Below are 16,304 nucleotides of genomic sequence, written 5' to 3' on the forward strand. Positions count from 1 at the left end.
ATGAATGTTAAAATACATCTGAAACTATAGTAAACATCTGAAAATATTTTTAAATATAATACAGGGATCTAAGATGTGAAAGGTTTTGAACATAGGTCTCAAACTCAATTCCTGGAGGGCCACACCTCTGCACAGCTATGCTTCAACCCTAATCAAACACAGCTGATAGGGCATAGTATAAGTACACAAATTGGGACACAGCATCCTAGTTTTGAACACCTTGATTAGTTGGTTTAGATGTGTTTGATTAGGATTGAAGCAAAACTGTGCAGAGCTGCGGCCCTCCAGGAATCCAGTTTCAGACCCATGGTTTTGAAGCATCAAAGCCAAAAAGAAGTGTAATGTAGACTTTCTTTTTTAGCTATGCAATGAAACTTTTGAGCTAAAAAGACTGATCATAGATAACACAAATGATCAGGAATTTAAAAAACGTACATGCTCACACTCTTCACACATTATGGTGCTGGTCAGCTCTCCGACAAAGATTCGATCAACAAAATTTAATTTCACTCCTTCTTTTCCATAAGCTGTAAAGCATAAAAATATCTAATTAATATAAACACCATAAAACAGATACTAGTAAGCAGAACGCAATTAACAGATCATTTTTCAAATTCTGATTTAACGCATAACTATTTCTAGAAGGTAAAGAAAGCAAGCGGTCACTAGATGGCACTATTGTTTTGAGTGATGTGACGGAAGCAGAGCTGAATCACCCTTCACTTGTCGTTTGGTCTCCTCGTCTGCAGTCTTCTCTGTGGGGTTGTTAAAGGCTTTAAGGATCCCCGCTTTAATGCGCTGTCAGTGAAAACACAATGGCATGCCACTTGGTTAGATAATAAAGTGGTCACAAAAAGCTCCATTTATCATCACATTCAAAATAAAAGGAGCACAGTAAAAGACTTCCGTCTTTAAAGTGAAACACTGCAGACCAAAACTGTTTTCAAGTTTTTCTATCTATTAGAATTATCATAAAAACACATTATAAGTTTATTTTAATGACACTTTATCTATTTGTAAAAGAACATTTCAATTATACATTTTTTAAGGGATTTCTTTTATTGGACTGCACCATATATCTTGACTTCAGCAGCACTTTATTCATATCAATATTCTGAAAGCTTTTACAGACAGAGATGTTCATGCATACATTGATTATCTACATTTTATTACATCAGTTTGCAGTATTTTCTGAATTACAGAATCCACAATATTTAAAATTGCGATAAAATTTGTCAAAAACAATGATAAGCTCTGCACTTTTTTACTCTATTTTGATCTTAAAGCCAATCACACAGCAGAAATGTGCAACAATGAGAATTTCAAGTGTGTTGATATTAGATTAAATAAATTTTCAGCCACCATTTAATGGACCCTCTCATTTTTGTGGCTTCATTCATTGTTGGGGACTTATATAAAAATATCTATCGATATAGTTCAATATGGAAGATTAATACTGTGATTGTTTGCCATATTGCTCTATTACAGCATCCATGAACTTTGAATGTTACTTCATCCGTGGTTCAGATTTGCAAATGAAAATTTGTTCATATTTATAAAAAAATAATGGCCATTTGCATATTTAAACATAACATTACAGGAAGCCTGTAATACAATATCCCCAATTCTTCATACAATTAATCAACTAGGAGAGTACACTGATAACTGTTAGTTTATTTTTGTTACCACGTTTAAATGCAGTGTCTTGATGTATGTTTTTTGATTTTCTAAAAGAAAAATTCATATATAACTTGCATAATCTCTTATCCAGAAAGAGACTTGCAGATCTTGCATATGCTTTGTATTTTCTTCCCTTTAATAACAACAATTATAAATGGTAAAAGATGAGGAGCTACAAATCCTTTAGAAGATAAGAAGAGATTTAGACACATAATATTACTTTTAAAATGAAATTTGAAGAAAAATCTGCACAAATTGGTAAAATATACACTCTCAGAAAAAAGGCACAGAGTGGTAAAAATAATGTTCCTTAAGGAACGGTTTTGGAACTTTGTAAAAGTTGTGCCTTATGCTATAGAAAAGAGCTCTGACATGATACTGTTCTGTACCTTTTATGGTATTGAAATGAAGATACACAATTGTTCTCATATAAAAGGTACATACGTGTTAGACAACTCCTCTATTACAATATATATGAAAATAATTTTGACTGGAAATGCAAAGTGATTTTATGAATAATTTCCATATTAAAACACAAATCATCATTTAAAAGCATATGCATAAAAAACTCATAAACATTAATTATTCAGTTCTTTAATACAAAACACCTGGTACAACAGAACTATAGGTATTGTAAACTAAATATTTAAGGCATTTTAATAAACGTTTGGTAAGCATTTTCTGATAAATACATTTTAATTTCATTAAAGCCCCGCATATGCAAAGTGTTCATGCTGACATTTCAGTATTGTAAAACTAATCACACATTGTGCAAATCTCGTTACAATACTTTTGCAAAACTCTTTTTCTATTTTAAAATTCAGTAAATTAAATTAACTTCTAAGTCATTACAAAGGTATTGTGATAAACTTGGAGAAAAAGGTATTATATTGTAGATAGGGAAATGCATTTCTGTACCATTTTTGTATAAAGTGTTTTGAAATGTTTAGCAAAAAACAAATCTTTTGGTTTATGTTAAAGTATTGTTTTATTCGTTATTGTAAATGTAAAAGGTGCATTTACACAAAAATAAACTTTTCTAAAAACATTGTTAAAAATGTATTTGATGTTTTATATTTACTGAAAATAAATCAATGCAATTTGAATGGAACAAAATGCCTTTAAATAGTTCTTAAAGGAACACATTTGACACTGTTAAGGTACAAAGTGTCTTGTCACTGTAGTGGTACCTTCATGAATCAGATTTGTACCTTTGATGAAGGTACAAGGTTGTATCTGCAGGTTTTAAAAACCAAAGGTACATTTTGGTTACCCATGGTACAAATCATGTGGTTAAAGGTACAAACTGCATTTGTACAATGTAGTTTCTTTGTCTTAAGGTGCAATAAAAAGGTACTGCCTCAGTGACAAGGGTTTCTTTGGTACAACATTGTACCATTTATTTGAGAGTGTACTCAATTTACTACAAATTAGAAAAAAGTATTCAGTCTGTGTTTTTAATGAAAAAGATTTTCCATGACAAATATAGTGTGCACTGTATCAATACATTCTTCAAATGTAGGTGACTCAAATTAGATTAACTTTTAGTGATTACTTTTTTACTAGCTGCCAAAAGAATATTATTATTATTATATTAAATCTTTATTAATCCATCCATCTAAATGACGTTAAAGCAACCTCTACTTGAAAAATTCAGTCTGAATTTTAATCACTTTTCGGTATGGTGTAAATTTCTGAGAATCCCCAAAAAAAAGCTGTACTTAAAGTGGTCGTTAACCCAAAAATTACAATTCTGTCAACATTTCACTCAACCTCGAGTAGCTCAAAACCTTTAAGTTTCTTTATTTAACTGACCACAAAAGAACATAAAAATACAGGAAATGGGTCACCATTGACATCCAAAGTAGAAAAAAAAACATTTTTCAAAAAATCTTCTTTTGTGTTCAACAGAAGAATGAAACTCAAGCCGGTTTGTGCCAGTTGAAGTTTGAGTAAAATGATGACAGTTTTCATTTTTGGGCAAACTATGCCTTAAACATAAACAAACAAAAATAAGTCAACCATTTTTCTCCCCCGCCATCAAAATGGTTTACCCTTGGACAAGCTCTTCTTATATTCTTCCATCAATTTTTTATTGTGGTAAATAAACCAAAGCAAACGCAAGGCCAGGCACATGTGTACAAGGTTGAAAAGTAAATGTGTGCTTCACATATTTGACGCAGCATTGTATATGCCATGTATGTGTGGGCTCACAGACGAGTGTCCCAGTGGCCGTAATGAGAGGTGACAGAAGACACAGCAACAGTAAAGCACCAATCAATAGATAATTGGCCGTGGTGGCCTAGTCTCCCCCATTGTCCTGTCCCCACGCTCGGGACGGCCTATTTAGGTCAAAAGCCTGGTTAATCCCTCTCCTTCAACCACTCAAACCCCCCAAAACCCCCCGTCTGTGTCGGACCCTGCTGCAACACACACTAATTAAACACACAAACACACACAGCCTAAAATAACTAGGCCACCACACTCTCTTCAGAAGTTGAGCTCACTTGAGCGCCCCATTCGCAGCACTTTTATTCAGCGGCTAATTGGTGATAATTCATTTATGTTAATTAGCATATTGTGAGCAGTGATCCTATTGGCTGGTGAACATAAATATTGTTGTGTCTGTTTAGTGATTCGCTTAAGGGGCCTCAGCTCTGTTACAACATTGAAAAGAGATGTAGCATTTTGAAGCGTGCTTTTATTAAATGGATTTCGTTTGTACCGTTGACAATCAGAGATTAGGCCTTTTAGAACATTTAATCAGTATATAAAAAATCTATTTATATTCAGTGCTCAGCATAATTGAGTACACCCTATTTTGAAAATGAATATTTTTATCAATTTCTCAGCAAAAATAGGCAATGTAACAAAACTGACATATTAAACAGATATATTTATTAAACAAAATATTTTAGTCACCAAACATATTTAGAAAGTGAAAGATAATACAATTAAATTCAAGCAAAACATTACAAAAAATTACAACCTACTAAATAAAAAAAAACTAATTCCATTTTTTTTCCTTCTCTTGATTTTTTGTCGTAAATTTATATTTTATATTTCTCTATAACATAAATTTGGGTGTACTAGTTATTGTAATTATTGTAAGTCATTTTGTTAGATAAGCTCCAGATTTGGCTTCAGTATTGACTAATGTGTGTGCTTTTTATCAGAAAAATTAGTACACCCCTCATAGATATCTCTTTTAAATTAAAATTTCTTAAAGGATGCTGTACAATAATATATTTGTGCATATTCATATACATTAGTGTAATCAGTACCAAAGCCAAAACCGGAACTAATCTAAAAAAAATTAAATTTAAAAATTAAAAAAAAAAAACGTAAGATCACAGTCCAAAAATTAGCACACCCAAATTAATGTTGGGGGGAAATACTAAATAAACTTTTTATAAACAGCAAATATTAAGAAAATCACATTTAGTTGAATTGTTTTTTGCAATAACTTGTTTACATGTATTATCTTTCTATTCCTAAAGATGCTGGATGACTCATAAACTCTCGTTTTAATGAGTATGATTGTTTAATTAATAAAACTGTTTTGTTTAAATGCTCAAAAACATTGTCTATATTGTCTATATTCATAGAGAAATGAAGATTTTTTTAAAAAGGTGTACCCATTCAAGCTGAGCACTACCTATGTTTATATATGTGTGTGTGTACACAATGATATAAGATTTATTATATACCTAGATTTATTAGGTATTGGTTTGAGCAAAAAGCTAATATCTGTTTTATTCCATGGTCTGATTACATTTATTTCAATTTTTAAATAAAAAATGTTTATTTTTTTCTGCTTTGTCAGAATAACAAATGTTTTATATCTTCATTTGCTGGGATTTGAGTCTGATAAAAATACATAAAATGTATAAACGTTGGTAAAAAAAAAAAAAAAAAAAAAAAAAGATGATGCATTAAGATAATGCATCCTTGCTAAATAAAAGTATTAATTTATTTCATAAACATGCTGACATACCTTTGAATTACTACTAGTAATACTACTAAAGTACATATAGTTTTATAACAAAATTTTAAAAATACTTTATTATTTTGGTAATTACTTTTCAATTCATTAAAATGTTCACACTGCAGGTGAGTGTGATAACAAAAATGTCTATAACCTTAGATAACCTTGGATAAAAATATCTCAGTTTCACGGTATCAAGGTATTGTGATAACAGCTATAGATATATATATATATATATATATATATATATATATATATATATATATATATATATATATATATATATATATATATATATGCGTTCTTTTTAAATGTCTTAGTAAAAAAACAATACATTTGTCTCCATTAAACACAGCATACAGTATTTCATTTAATATTTTTTTCAATTTGCAATTAACAATTATAATATTTTGGAAAAGTAAACATGTCAGGCTAAATAGTTAAAATAAATCACTGAATTCTGCTAGCTTCAGTAAAAACACACACATAAAAAAAACTTTTTGCAGTTTTAAACTCTTGACTTTTCAAACCGTGGTAAACCTTAAAACCGGTTATCGTCCCATGCCTATTATCAATATACTTCCCCAGTTGATTAATTCCATGATGGATTGAGAACATTGAATTTCAGGCTTTCTATAATGCAAATTAGCCATTATACAAGTATATGAACTAATTTCTATTTGCAAATCTGAACATTGGATGAAGTCAGATTTAAAGTTTGCAAATGCTCTAATTCAGAAAGTGCTGCAAAGTGCAAACATAAATAATTTTTTTGTATGTGAAGAATAGAATCTAGATAATCAATGTATCGAATATATTTTTAGCATGAAACAAAAAGGTGCCAAATGTTTATAGTATATTTCTTTTCAGACAACATAATACCAATTTATAATATATAAATAAATATTTTGTGGCATAATACTGATTTACATTATATTAATATTTGTTTGTTTGAATATTTGTTTATTTAATAAAACAAATAAATGCATACCTAATAAATCAATTTAATAAAAATAAAAAAAAACTGAGAATTGTCAAGTGATCTATTCATTTCTCCCATAGCTGTAAATATATCAGACAAATAAGTTGATATATCAATACTCATACATGCAAGTAATGAATAAGGGGGAGCATCTAAAGCAGATTGTGTGTTCTCCCCCGCTGCCTCCCCAGAGTGTGGACTTAGAGAGAAAGAGAGAGAGAGAGAGAGAGGGAGAGAAAGAGAGAGAGAGAAGGAGGTGGGGAAGGACCTCCATCACAAAGCCTCAACAAGCAGCTGACTGTTTCCCAGGATGCACAATAAGGCCAGTCGCGCCACTTGCAAGGTTCCTAAGTGGCACAACTGTCCACATTCACAAGTCTGAATGGGTCTGGCTGGCCCTGGGGCTCAGCGCCTGATGCTGCACCCGCTTTCTTAGGGCAGTTAAGGCCACTGGTGGGGATGTGTGGGTCTTGGCCCCTGGCATGTCCACATTAACAGACCCACGAGCTGTATTGCTCTACAAGAAACATCCTATTAAAGTATTATGTATTTGCCTGAGAGAGGTCAATGTGGCAGCGTCAGTTTGCCCTGTGCTGTGACCGCTTTAGATTATATATGAACTCTAAAACTCTGAAAACAAGACCCCCTATAGACCTGGTTTTAATTTCCGTTTATGGTCAGTCCAACTGAAACCGAAAGAAGATACATGGGTAAACACTGTCTAATAGTGAGTTAAAGGTATGCTCCATTCTTTTTTTGCATTTACAATCTGGAGCTTATTTGTGAGAAAATGAATGCTGCATTTAATTATTAGGTCCCACTTTATACTAAGTGTCATTACCTAATACAGTGCTCAGCATATATAAGCACAGCCCTCACAAATCTATCTTTTAAATTCATATTTAGAATAGGAAGCTATACAATATTATATTTGTGCATATACATTAGATTAGTCAGTACTAAAGCAAAATCTAAAGCTTATCTAACGAAATAACTTATGATAACGGTCCCAAAACTAGTACACAATTTAAGAAAGATGAAAAATCAAGAAGCAAAAAAAAAAAAACAAAAAAAACAATTTAGATCAATATTTTGCTTTTTTAATTTAATTATTTTATCTTTATCTGTATTGTCTGAATTTGATTGTATTATCTTTCAATGTCTAAATATGTTTGGTGACTAAAATATTATTTGAATAAATATACAGTATCTGTTTAATAAATCAGTTTTGTTGAAATACACTAAAATACATTGCCTATACTTTAAATAAATACAAATATTCATTTTCAAAATGGGCTGTACTCAATTATCCTGAGCACTGTATGTACTTCCACTGAAATTAATAATTCATCATAATGTGCAAATTGTGTAAATACATGTTTTTAACATTACACTTATTCTTTATTAAACACCTGCATGTAATTACATTTTTTATTAATTTATGTAATTACATTTATAAATCGCACTGTTGACCATCCCTTACACCTTAACCCACCCTTAAACCTACCAATAGCACCAAACCTGTCCCTAATCCTACTCATATTCAATCTCAAGGGCACCAGAAGTGTTCTGCCATACATGAAGTAGATTGTATGTACATTTTGATGCAAGTACATATTACAAGCATGTGATTAGCCGAGGACAAAAAAAGAAAGAATACAACCCCCAAAAGACCCCCCACCCTCTAAAAATTTAAGTTTCATTTTTTGTTTTATCAGTTTAAATGTTTAGCAGTTTAATAGTGACCTAAATGATATTTAATAGATTTATACTTTGTACCTTATTGGGGGCACCTACAGTGAAAAATCTCCTTTTCAAGCTGTTTGGACAGATATATGTGTAGGTATAGTGTATAGACATTTATATTGGGGTGATATAAACACACCCAGTGCTTTTTTTTTTTTTCAATTTAACAACATAAAAACAGTGGACCAATTGAAGTGGTTTTCAGACTGAGCGCAACATGACGTAGGAGTGGGGTCCCCCCCGTCCACCAAATTAATTGACAGCTGCATATTAACATGTCCAGGTAGTCACGTGTATAATCATATCAACAAGACAGGATGTGCGCAAAGCAACTGGGAATAAAAGGTCTGTCCAGTTTGCTAGGATCATCAATCAATCATCATCAAATGCGATCAGGAAGAGTGAGTTTTATAAGTTTAAAATGTTTTAAATAGTGCATGTGTGTTATGAATTACAGCGATTTACTTCAGCCTTACTTCATCACTACAGCCGTGTGTCAGAGCAATTATAAAAGAAGACACTTCAATCCCAGCTTGTGGACGTTATATCGGGTTTATTTTGTACATTGACGTAACAGATATTGGATACAGCAGTGGATATTAACCTGTATTCTGTCACATTTGTGTGCAAAAAGAGTGCAAAGCTAAACGCACGCGCTGTCTGTGTGTATGCTTGTGTCTGTGTGTGCGCACGTGAACTTTGTAACGACATTGTGTGAGACTCATCATTGCAACTTAACACAACAAATGCATCAAAGACTCAATGGTAAAGTTCTTACTGTAGTATTTCTCACAAACGCTACGTGAGATCTGCTTCCTTTAAGGGAGGAGATTAAGGCATGCAGAAAGGCACATAGAAACGGTGGGCGGGGAGGACTAGCCTTAAAGGCGCAGTACAACAATACCGCCCCCTGGTGCAAAAATGTATAAAATTTAATCTTATAAAAGGTATAATAAAAAATCTGATGGGTGTTTTGAGCTGAAACTTTACAGAGACATTCCGGAGACACAAAAGACTCATATTAAATATAAAAAAAAGTGGTAACCTAGGCGCCCTTTAATGCCAATGACTGTAAAAAATATGGACGACGCGACAGCCCTTTTTCCCATTGAACGCCTTGAGGGCAAAACGCCTGCTTGACGGGCACAAACTGTCGCAAAAGACTGCTGAAATTGGAGCCAGACATGCGCAGAAGGATTGTCTGATGGAGCCAGAGGAGGAGCCGCGAAAATGAGCAGAGTCGAGCTTCCAATCAAACGCTTTATGTAAAATCAACCACGCCCCCCGAACTTCTCAGCATGCGTTTGCTGTCATATCAACACAAACGGATGTAATAACGTTAACAAATATGAGGGGTTTATATATTCAATCGCGCCAGCTCCAGGCCGCAGCGCATAACTTACTCGCGGCGTCGCGGGCTGATTCCGGCTCGCATGCGGCAGCGCCTGCTCGCTCGGCCGCCGCATGTGGCTCGATTGACTCGGACTGGAATCGGGCAGTGAGTCCACCCATCCGGAGTAGGTCCAGCAGAGGTAACATTAGTCAGTCTGAGCTCTAAGAGATAAGTCTCCGGCAGGCGAGAATCTAGCCGGAACTGTTTTGTTATCTGGGTGGCTAGGCGTGTATCAGCAAACTAATAAGGCCCGAAAAAAGCCCTGAACTTAGCGAATAAACAGTGTTCCACCAGGATCATGTATGTCAGAAACTGTAGTTTACTGCTGAACTCATTTTGTCATGGTAAAATAACACAGAAATCGAATAATAACATTTCAGTCTACTTCAGTCTTCTGCCGAAGCTCAGACGCCGCGCTTTGAGAAACTGTCAATCACAGCTGTCAATCACGATGACACGCCCAGCATTAAATTACTGCTAAAAACAAACTGTTTACAAAAATGAAGATCTGCACCTATTTCAGCACAATAACCAGTGCCTTAATCGACCAGAACTATCTTTCGGGACATTTTATTGCAAGTGTAATATTTTTTTTTATTTGGGCTCAAGTCTCCTTCATTAACACGGAGGAGGCGGGCTTTATGACTTGTACTGCAGCCAGCCCCCAGGGGGCGATCTAACGGCCGAAACCTTCACTCAAACGTAGGCTTGCGGCACACTTGGTCGGGACAGATTCACACACTGCCACAAAATGGCGCCACTAACTCAATTAGTTCTCTTGTGTCCACATAATATAACTTTCCCTGTAATTCAGTCGACTTTATTCCAACATATTAAATAAAGTACTAGTCATTCAACAATTCGAACTGTAAATTATTAAATAAAAAAAACATTAAGTAAAATTCCACCCTGAAAAAAATACATCACTAATAGGAGTTTATCACATTCCCTTTCCTTTGGCTAAGTCCCTGTTTTTAGGAGCCTCATTTTAAATATATATTTTTTTAAATATGTAGCATCTTGTGACACTTTCAGGTGTTAAATGTGAGGTGCTACGCTGTAGCACTGAATAAATGAAGAAATTAAAACAGATGACTTACAGAGATTAATAACAAATGTGCATCCTGTAGTTATAATGTACACCGAACGCACGTGGACATTACATACAAATGTGAGTGCGAAAAAAGTGTGCACTGCCTCTTGCATATGTCTGTGGCTTCGTCACATTGTAGGACTACACAATATCGGTATGTTATACAGAGTAGTTAGGCCTACAATTACAATCCTGAAAGACATCTAGAATGAAGCGAGTCGTCTGCTTTGATATCGATGGAGAATTATTATTAATATTATTATTATTATTATTAATAATAATAATATTATTATTATTATAATAAAAAGTACATTTGTTCAAATAAATAAACTTATTATTTATTTACAATAAACTGTTATTATTGAACAAAGAGCATTTTGATCTACTGCACCTTCATAAAAAAGTTAACTTGAACTAATTTGCATTTGTTATTAATTAATAAAATGTTAAATATGTAATTCTGAATTTTATGCAGATACACTACTTTGGTATATATCTTACTCCAACCTTAGTTACAAGCAAACGGGTCTTAAGTTAATCTTTATTAATAGAAGAGAAGGAAAAAAACACGATCTCACACACTCACCTTTGTCTCCTCCACTCTCATAGAGTCCAGGAGGTAATGCAGCAATTCCTGACTGTCCTGCTGCTGGTAACCCTTAAAACGAGGAGCCCTGCAAACACACACACACACACAATGAGCTTCTCCATCTTACAAATGCATTGGCACAAGTGTAAATACATCTACGGGGACAAAAGCAGCCGAAGCCACGCAAACACCAATTAGCCACACACAAAAACCAATCGGCAGCATATAGAGGAGTAAAGACGAGAGAAGAATGACCATAATCTTCTCTCAAGGCCTTTCCTCTGACACTGCACGAGGAGACTCGCGCTGCTCGCTGCAGGTTTCTGGAACTCTGAGGCTGCTATTATTATTTCCCTGACAACTTTCATTCACTTTCATTTCATCATTCAACCAGCCGAGGTCAGTTGGTCACACACACAAACAGACGCATAAACACATTCAGACCTTTAACCAATTCTCTCATTCAGCTGAATTACAAATCCAAGATTGGAATTTATTGAAGTGAAAATTAAATGTAAAAAGTCTAAAAGAAGGAGTCTGTGTGTGTGTTCCGTTCGTGCATTTCTATATATAAAAGAACCATATTAAACAATAAGCGGTTTTTAGGATGGTAATTTTTTTTTTTCAGTGGGGAGGGGGCTGTATGGTCTGTATAGTTTTAAGTTAAAGGTGTAATAAGTGATTGTCCTCAGAACCAATTTAGTTTTTATGTTTGAACGTGTCTTTTTATCCTGATAGCAAACATTAAAGGGCATCTATGGTGAAAATCATCTTTTGTAAGCAGTTTGAACAGAACTGTGTGTAGGTATAGTGTGTCCACAGTCATATTGGGATAGAAACACAATAAGTCTCTTTTATAAATTTTCTGGCGTTAAAATAGGATGCAAATCCCTCCTATTTTGAGGCCCACCACAACGTGACGTAGGAGTGCGGTTTCCCGCCCACCGTATTAATTGACAGCCCCATATTAACATTTCTTCGTAGTAACGCGTATAATCACATCAACAAGACAGGACGTGTGCAAAGCAACTGGAATTAAAAGATCTGTTCAGCTCTCTGTGATCATCAGCTCTCTGTGATTATTGAATCATCATCAAATGTGATCAAGAATGAGTTTTACAAGTTTAAAACGTTTTTAAAACAGTCCATGTTTGTAATGAATTACAGCGATTTTACCGTCTTTACTTTATCACCACAGCCTGTTAGTGCAATTATAAAAGAAAACATTTCAATCCTGGTTCAACGGATGTCCATACAGCAGTGTTTTTACAGACTTTACAGACACATTGTGGAGACATAAAAGACTTATCTTAAACCTTGAAAAAGGGGTAAAATAGCTGACCTTTAATTGAAGTGGTCCAAATATATGAATAAGTATTATGAAATTCCCCGGAAAGGTATCGGACCAAGAAAGATTCATCCAATCAAAACATTTAGTCCGAACCTAACAATAGGTTGTCTTACAAGACTGTCAAAATATTTACTGTCATACCTCTGCACAGCGTCAGTGCAAAAATGATTACGTTATCAGCCTTTTCATCGACGTGGTTAAGACGTATATGCAAATTTTAACAAAATACCTTCTTTTTTTTTTTAAACTTGGATATGTGAAAACTTTAAAATATTTTCTCTCTGGTGAATGTTACGTGATATTGTAGTGATGTTGGCTGTGTTCGAAATTGCCTACTACCCAGTAGGTACTGCATTTAAATTTACTACTTGACCATTAGAAAAGTATGTTCTATAAAGTATGAATGTCAGTAGTATGATATATACGGATATACAACATCTGCCATTTTGTCATGACCGCATGACCTACCTGCATCAGTTGCATCGCTTCACTCTCATTCATGAATTCTCTCACAGTGCATCATGGGATAGCCTAGCGACCATCGGATGCGCACTTCAGAATCTTGCTGGAAGTAGATCATCCGCGTACTTCCCGCATACTGTTCGTCATACTACTTGGTTCGTATACTGTTTTTAGCTTACTATATAGCGTGGAAGTATGCGATTTTTGATGCAACCTTTGTCTAGTGCGCATTCATGAGTTCAGCAGGCATGGCTTTGAATGTAGGCTTTTAGTGCTATCAGGATAACAATAGCATTTTCCAAGATATCCTGTTGCACCTTCAAGCATAAAAGCCGGCAGCTAGCTGTCTTCAACTCTCTGTATGTACTTTATGTTTATCACTATTATTGCTCATAGATGTGCTAGAAATATGAATGACACTACAAATCTTTTCATAATCAGTTACAACTACTAATTTTGTCTGGGACACAATAAAGCTCTGAGAAAAAAAAACTAAAACAAAATAAATTTATTTACAAGTAAATTTTAATGTCTTTGCCTTGTTAGCTGCATACTGGTGGTGGAAAAGAAGATCCCCCCAATTATGTGTAAAGTGCTTTGTGTGACCAGAAAAGCCCTATATAAATGTAAGGAATTATTATTCATATTCTTATTATTCATATTCTTATTCTGCATTGAACCACATGCAAAAGCCATTCTGACAACATATTTATGTAGGTCAACACTTATATCTCAGCACCTATTAGAATGATACATGTTTAAAGAAAGCAATGCAGAAACTGAGATCAGATCAAACCACCCTAAATCTGTAAGACTGAAGGACAGTGGCGATGTGAAGATCCATTTGTCCTTCCCCCCAGCAAATCCGGTGCTAAATCTAGCAGAAAAACGTGTTGGGCGTTTAGGAAACATCATCTCAGAGTCAGACCCTCAGTCCAGGCCAGATGTGGGCCAGATGTAGAGGACATATGGATGGCTGAAGCCGGTCCTGCATCAACCTGTTGTGTTATTAGAGCTGGTCAAGATGATAGGAAGACCATTTGGTCTGGTGATGAACGCAAGGGTAAAGGGGCAAGTCAAGGTGTTGGGTCGAGCCTTAAGCAGTCCATATGCTCAATGATTTTGCTATCACCTGCTCAGTTTGCTAACCCTGTGTGTGAGGGCAGACTGGGTGAATGAAGAAAGCACTGGCAGGACGGATGGTCAGGCAGTCTGGAGCACCTCTACCATGGGCTGATGAGTTGTGACGTTATGCCTGACTCCAAGTGCCTTAAAGAACTTGAGCCACCTGCTTTTAACACAGGTCATGAGCAGAGGGTCTGCAGAGATGGCCTTCAATTTAATTATTTTTATCATCCACACCACTATTGTACAGCAGTATTCATACTGTATGTTCATGAAGAACTCCCAGTCTAAAAAGAGTCTACAGCAATCTACAGTGGGGTCAAAGTCTTAAAACATGGAACCTACTCAGATTTGTATTTTTTATTTATTTAAAATTGCTTCAAGTGTCAAAAATTAATCTTTAGTTCAAAAGTTTGGGGTCAGTAAGAATTCAAAGATTAATGTTACTATTTTTGTAAGGAGTAACTGTTGTAGTTTTAAAGGGATAGTTGCATCTAAATGTAAATTTACTTACTATTTACTCACCCTCAAGTGGTTCCAAACCTTTATGAATTTCTTTATCCTGTTGAAAGAAGACATTTTGTATAAAGCTGAAAACCTGTAACCAATGATGTCCATACTAGTAGGAAAAACAAGTATGGAAACCAATGGTTACAGGTTTCTAGCTTTCGTCAAAATATCTTCTTTTGTGTTCAACAGAAGAAGGAAACTCCAACAGGTTTGAAACAATTGACGATTTCAAGTTTTGGGTGAAATATCCCTTTAACTTTAGTCTGACTGAATATATTTATTACATTCGATATCAACTAATATTTTCATATTTAAGTGTCTAAAAAAACAAATCAGCTTTAAACAATCCTCTAGATATCTGTTTAACAGCAACGACGCTGGCTGGTCAAAACTGTGCAGGACATTACAGAACTGAGGAGTGTGTTCTGGAGGAAAGCTGAAGCTGACGGGTGAGACGGGCTCCAGTGGGAGAGGTGGGAGACACAGAGACTGTTCTGGAAGCTCATTCCACTGGAAAAGAAGGCTGAGGGAGCCTGTAGCGGTGAGCTCAATATGGCCCTGCCACAGACGGACAGCTGGAACCACTAACACAATTAACAGCGGATGAGTTAGTACCAGACGCCACTCAGCCCCAGCACAATGCTGTAACACACACACTAGCATCCTAGAGCAGTCCAATACATAAAACATTCACATCTTAACAGAGCACAAAACATAAAATTACAACAGAATTACTATGATGGACTGTGAAACCAGACATAAATGATTGGGGTTTGGATGTCTTTGATACTTGATTTTCAATTGTGACACACTATACAAACATAAATGCATTTGTGGCCATCCATCTTTTCAGCAGATTTGGTCCTTGAAGTATGTCTTATGATTATTTATTTCCTAAATATATACATAGATAAAAAAAACAACTTGGGAAAAATCAATAAATTACAAATTTGGATTTAAAGCAAAGTAGCATATAAAAATCTGACAAAAAGACAAAAGCTTTAATGAGGGAAAGAACTGCAGTCCCATAAAGCATTGGAAATGATGATAATGATAATAATAAAAACAATGAAAACAATAATTTTTTTCAGTTGTTTATATCTATATTACAGTATTTTTCAAATATTTAATAAATCAGAACAGCGAGGGAGAGCTTATAATGTGTTTCCCAGCAAAGGAGATAAAGATTTCTTCTCTTGACTCGCTAATAAGAGGAGTTTTCTGCACTGCATTTTGGGCAATGTGGTTTTCAGCATAAATTCCAGAACCGAGTGTTGTAGTTTGTTGATTACTTTTAATCTATTTTTGTCTATTAATTTTGAAATTTTGAAAGTACAAATCAAAACGGTTGCATGCAAAATATTAAAACATTTGATTTATCATAT

The 16,304-nt window shown here is 34.6% G+C and overlaps 1 protein-coding gene across 2 annotated transcripts in view; it reads right to left on the reverse strand.

Annotated features, from left to right (window-relative positions):
* usp45 (ubiquitin specific peptidase 45) overlaps window positions 1-16,304 on the reverse strand; it is a 51,707-nt gene that overhangs the window by 10,605 nt on the left and 24,798 nt on the right. For both annotated transcript variants that reach the window (XM_073925155.1, NM_001423966.1), the window contains exons 9-11: window positions 11,469-11,556; window positions 717-798; window positions 436-527 (exon numbers count right to left, since the gene is read on the reverse strand). In XM_073925155.1, the coding sequence (XP_073781256.1) occupies window positions 436-527; window positions 717-798; window positions 11,469-11,556 (262 nt within the window). The remainder of the gene's footprint in view (window positions 1-435; window positions 528-716; window positions 799-11,468; window positions 11,557-16,304) is intronic.

The sequence above is a fragment of the Danio rerio genome, chromosome 16, assembly GCF_049306965.1.
Source record: "Danio rerio strain Tuebingen ecotype United States chromosome 16, GRCz12tu, whole genome shotgun sequence".
Taxonomy (NCBI): domain Eukaryota; kingdom Metazoa; phylum Chordata; class Actinopteri; order Cypriniformes; family Danionidae; genus Danio; species Danio rerio.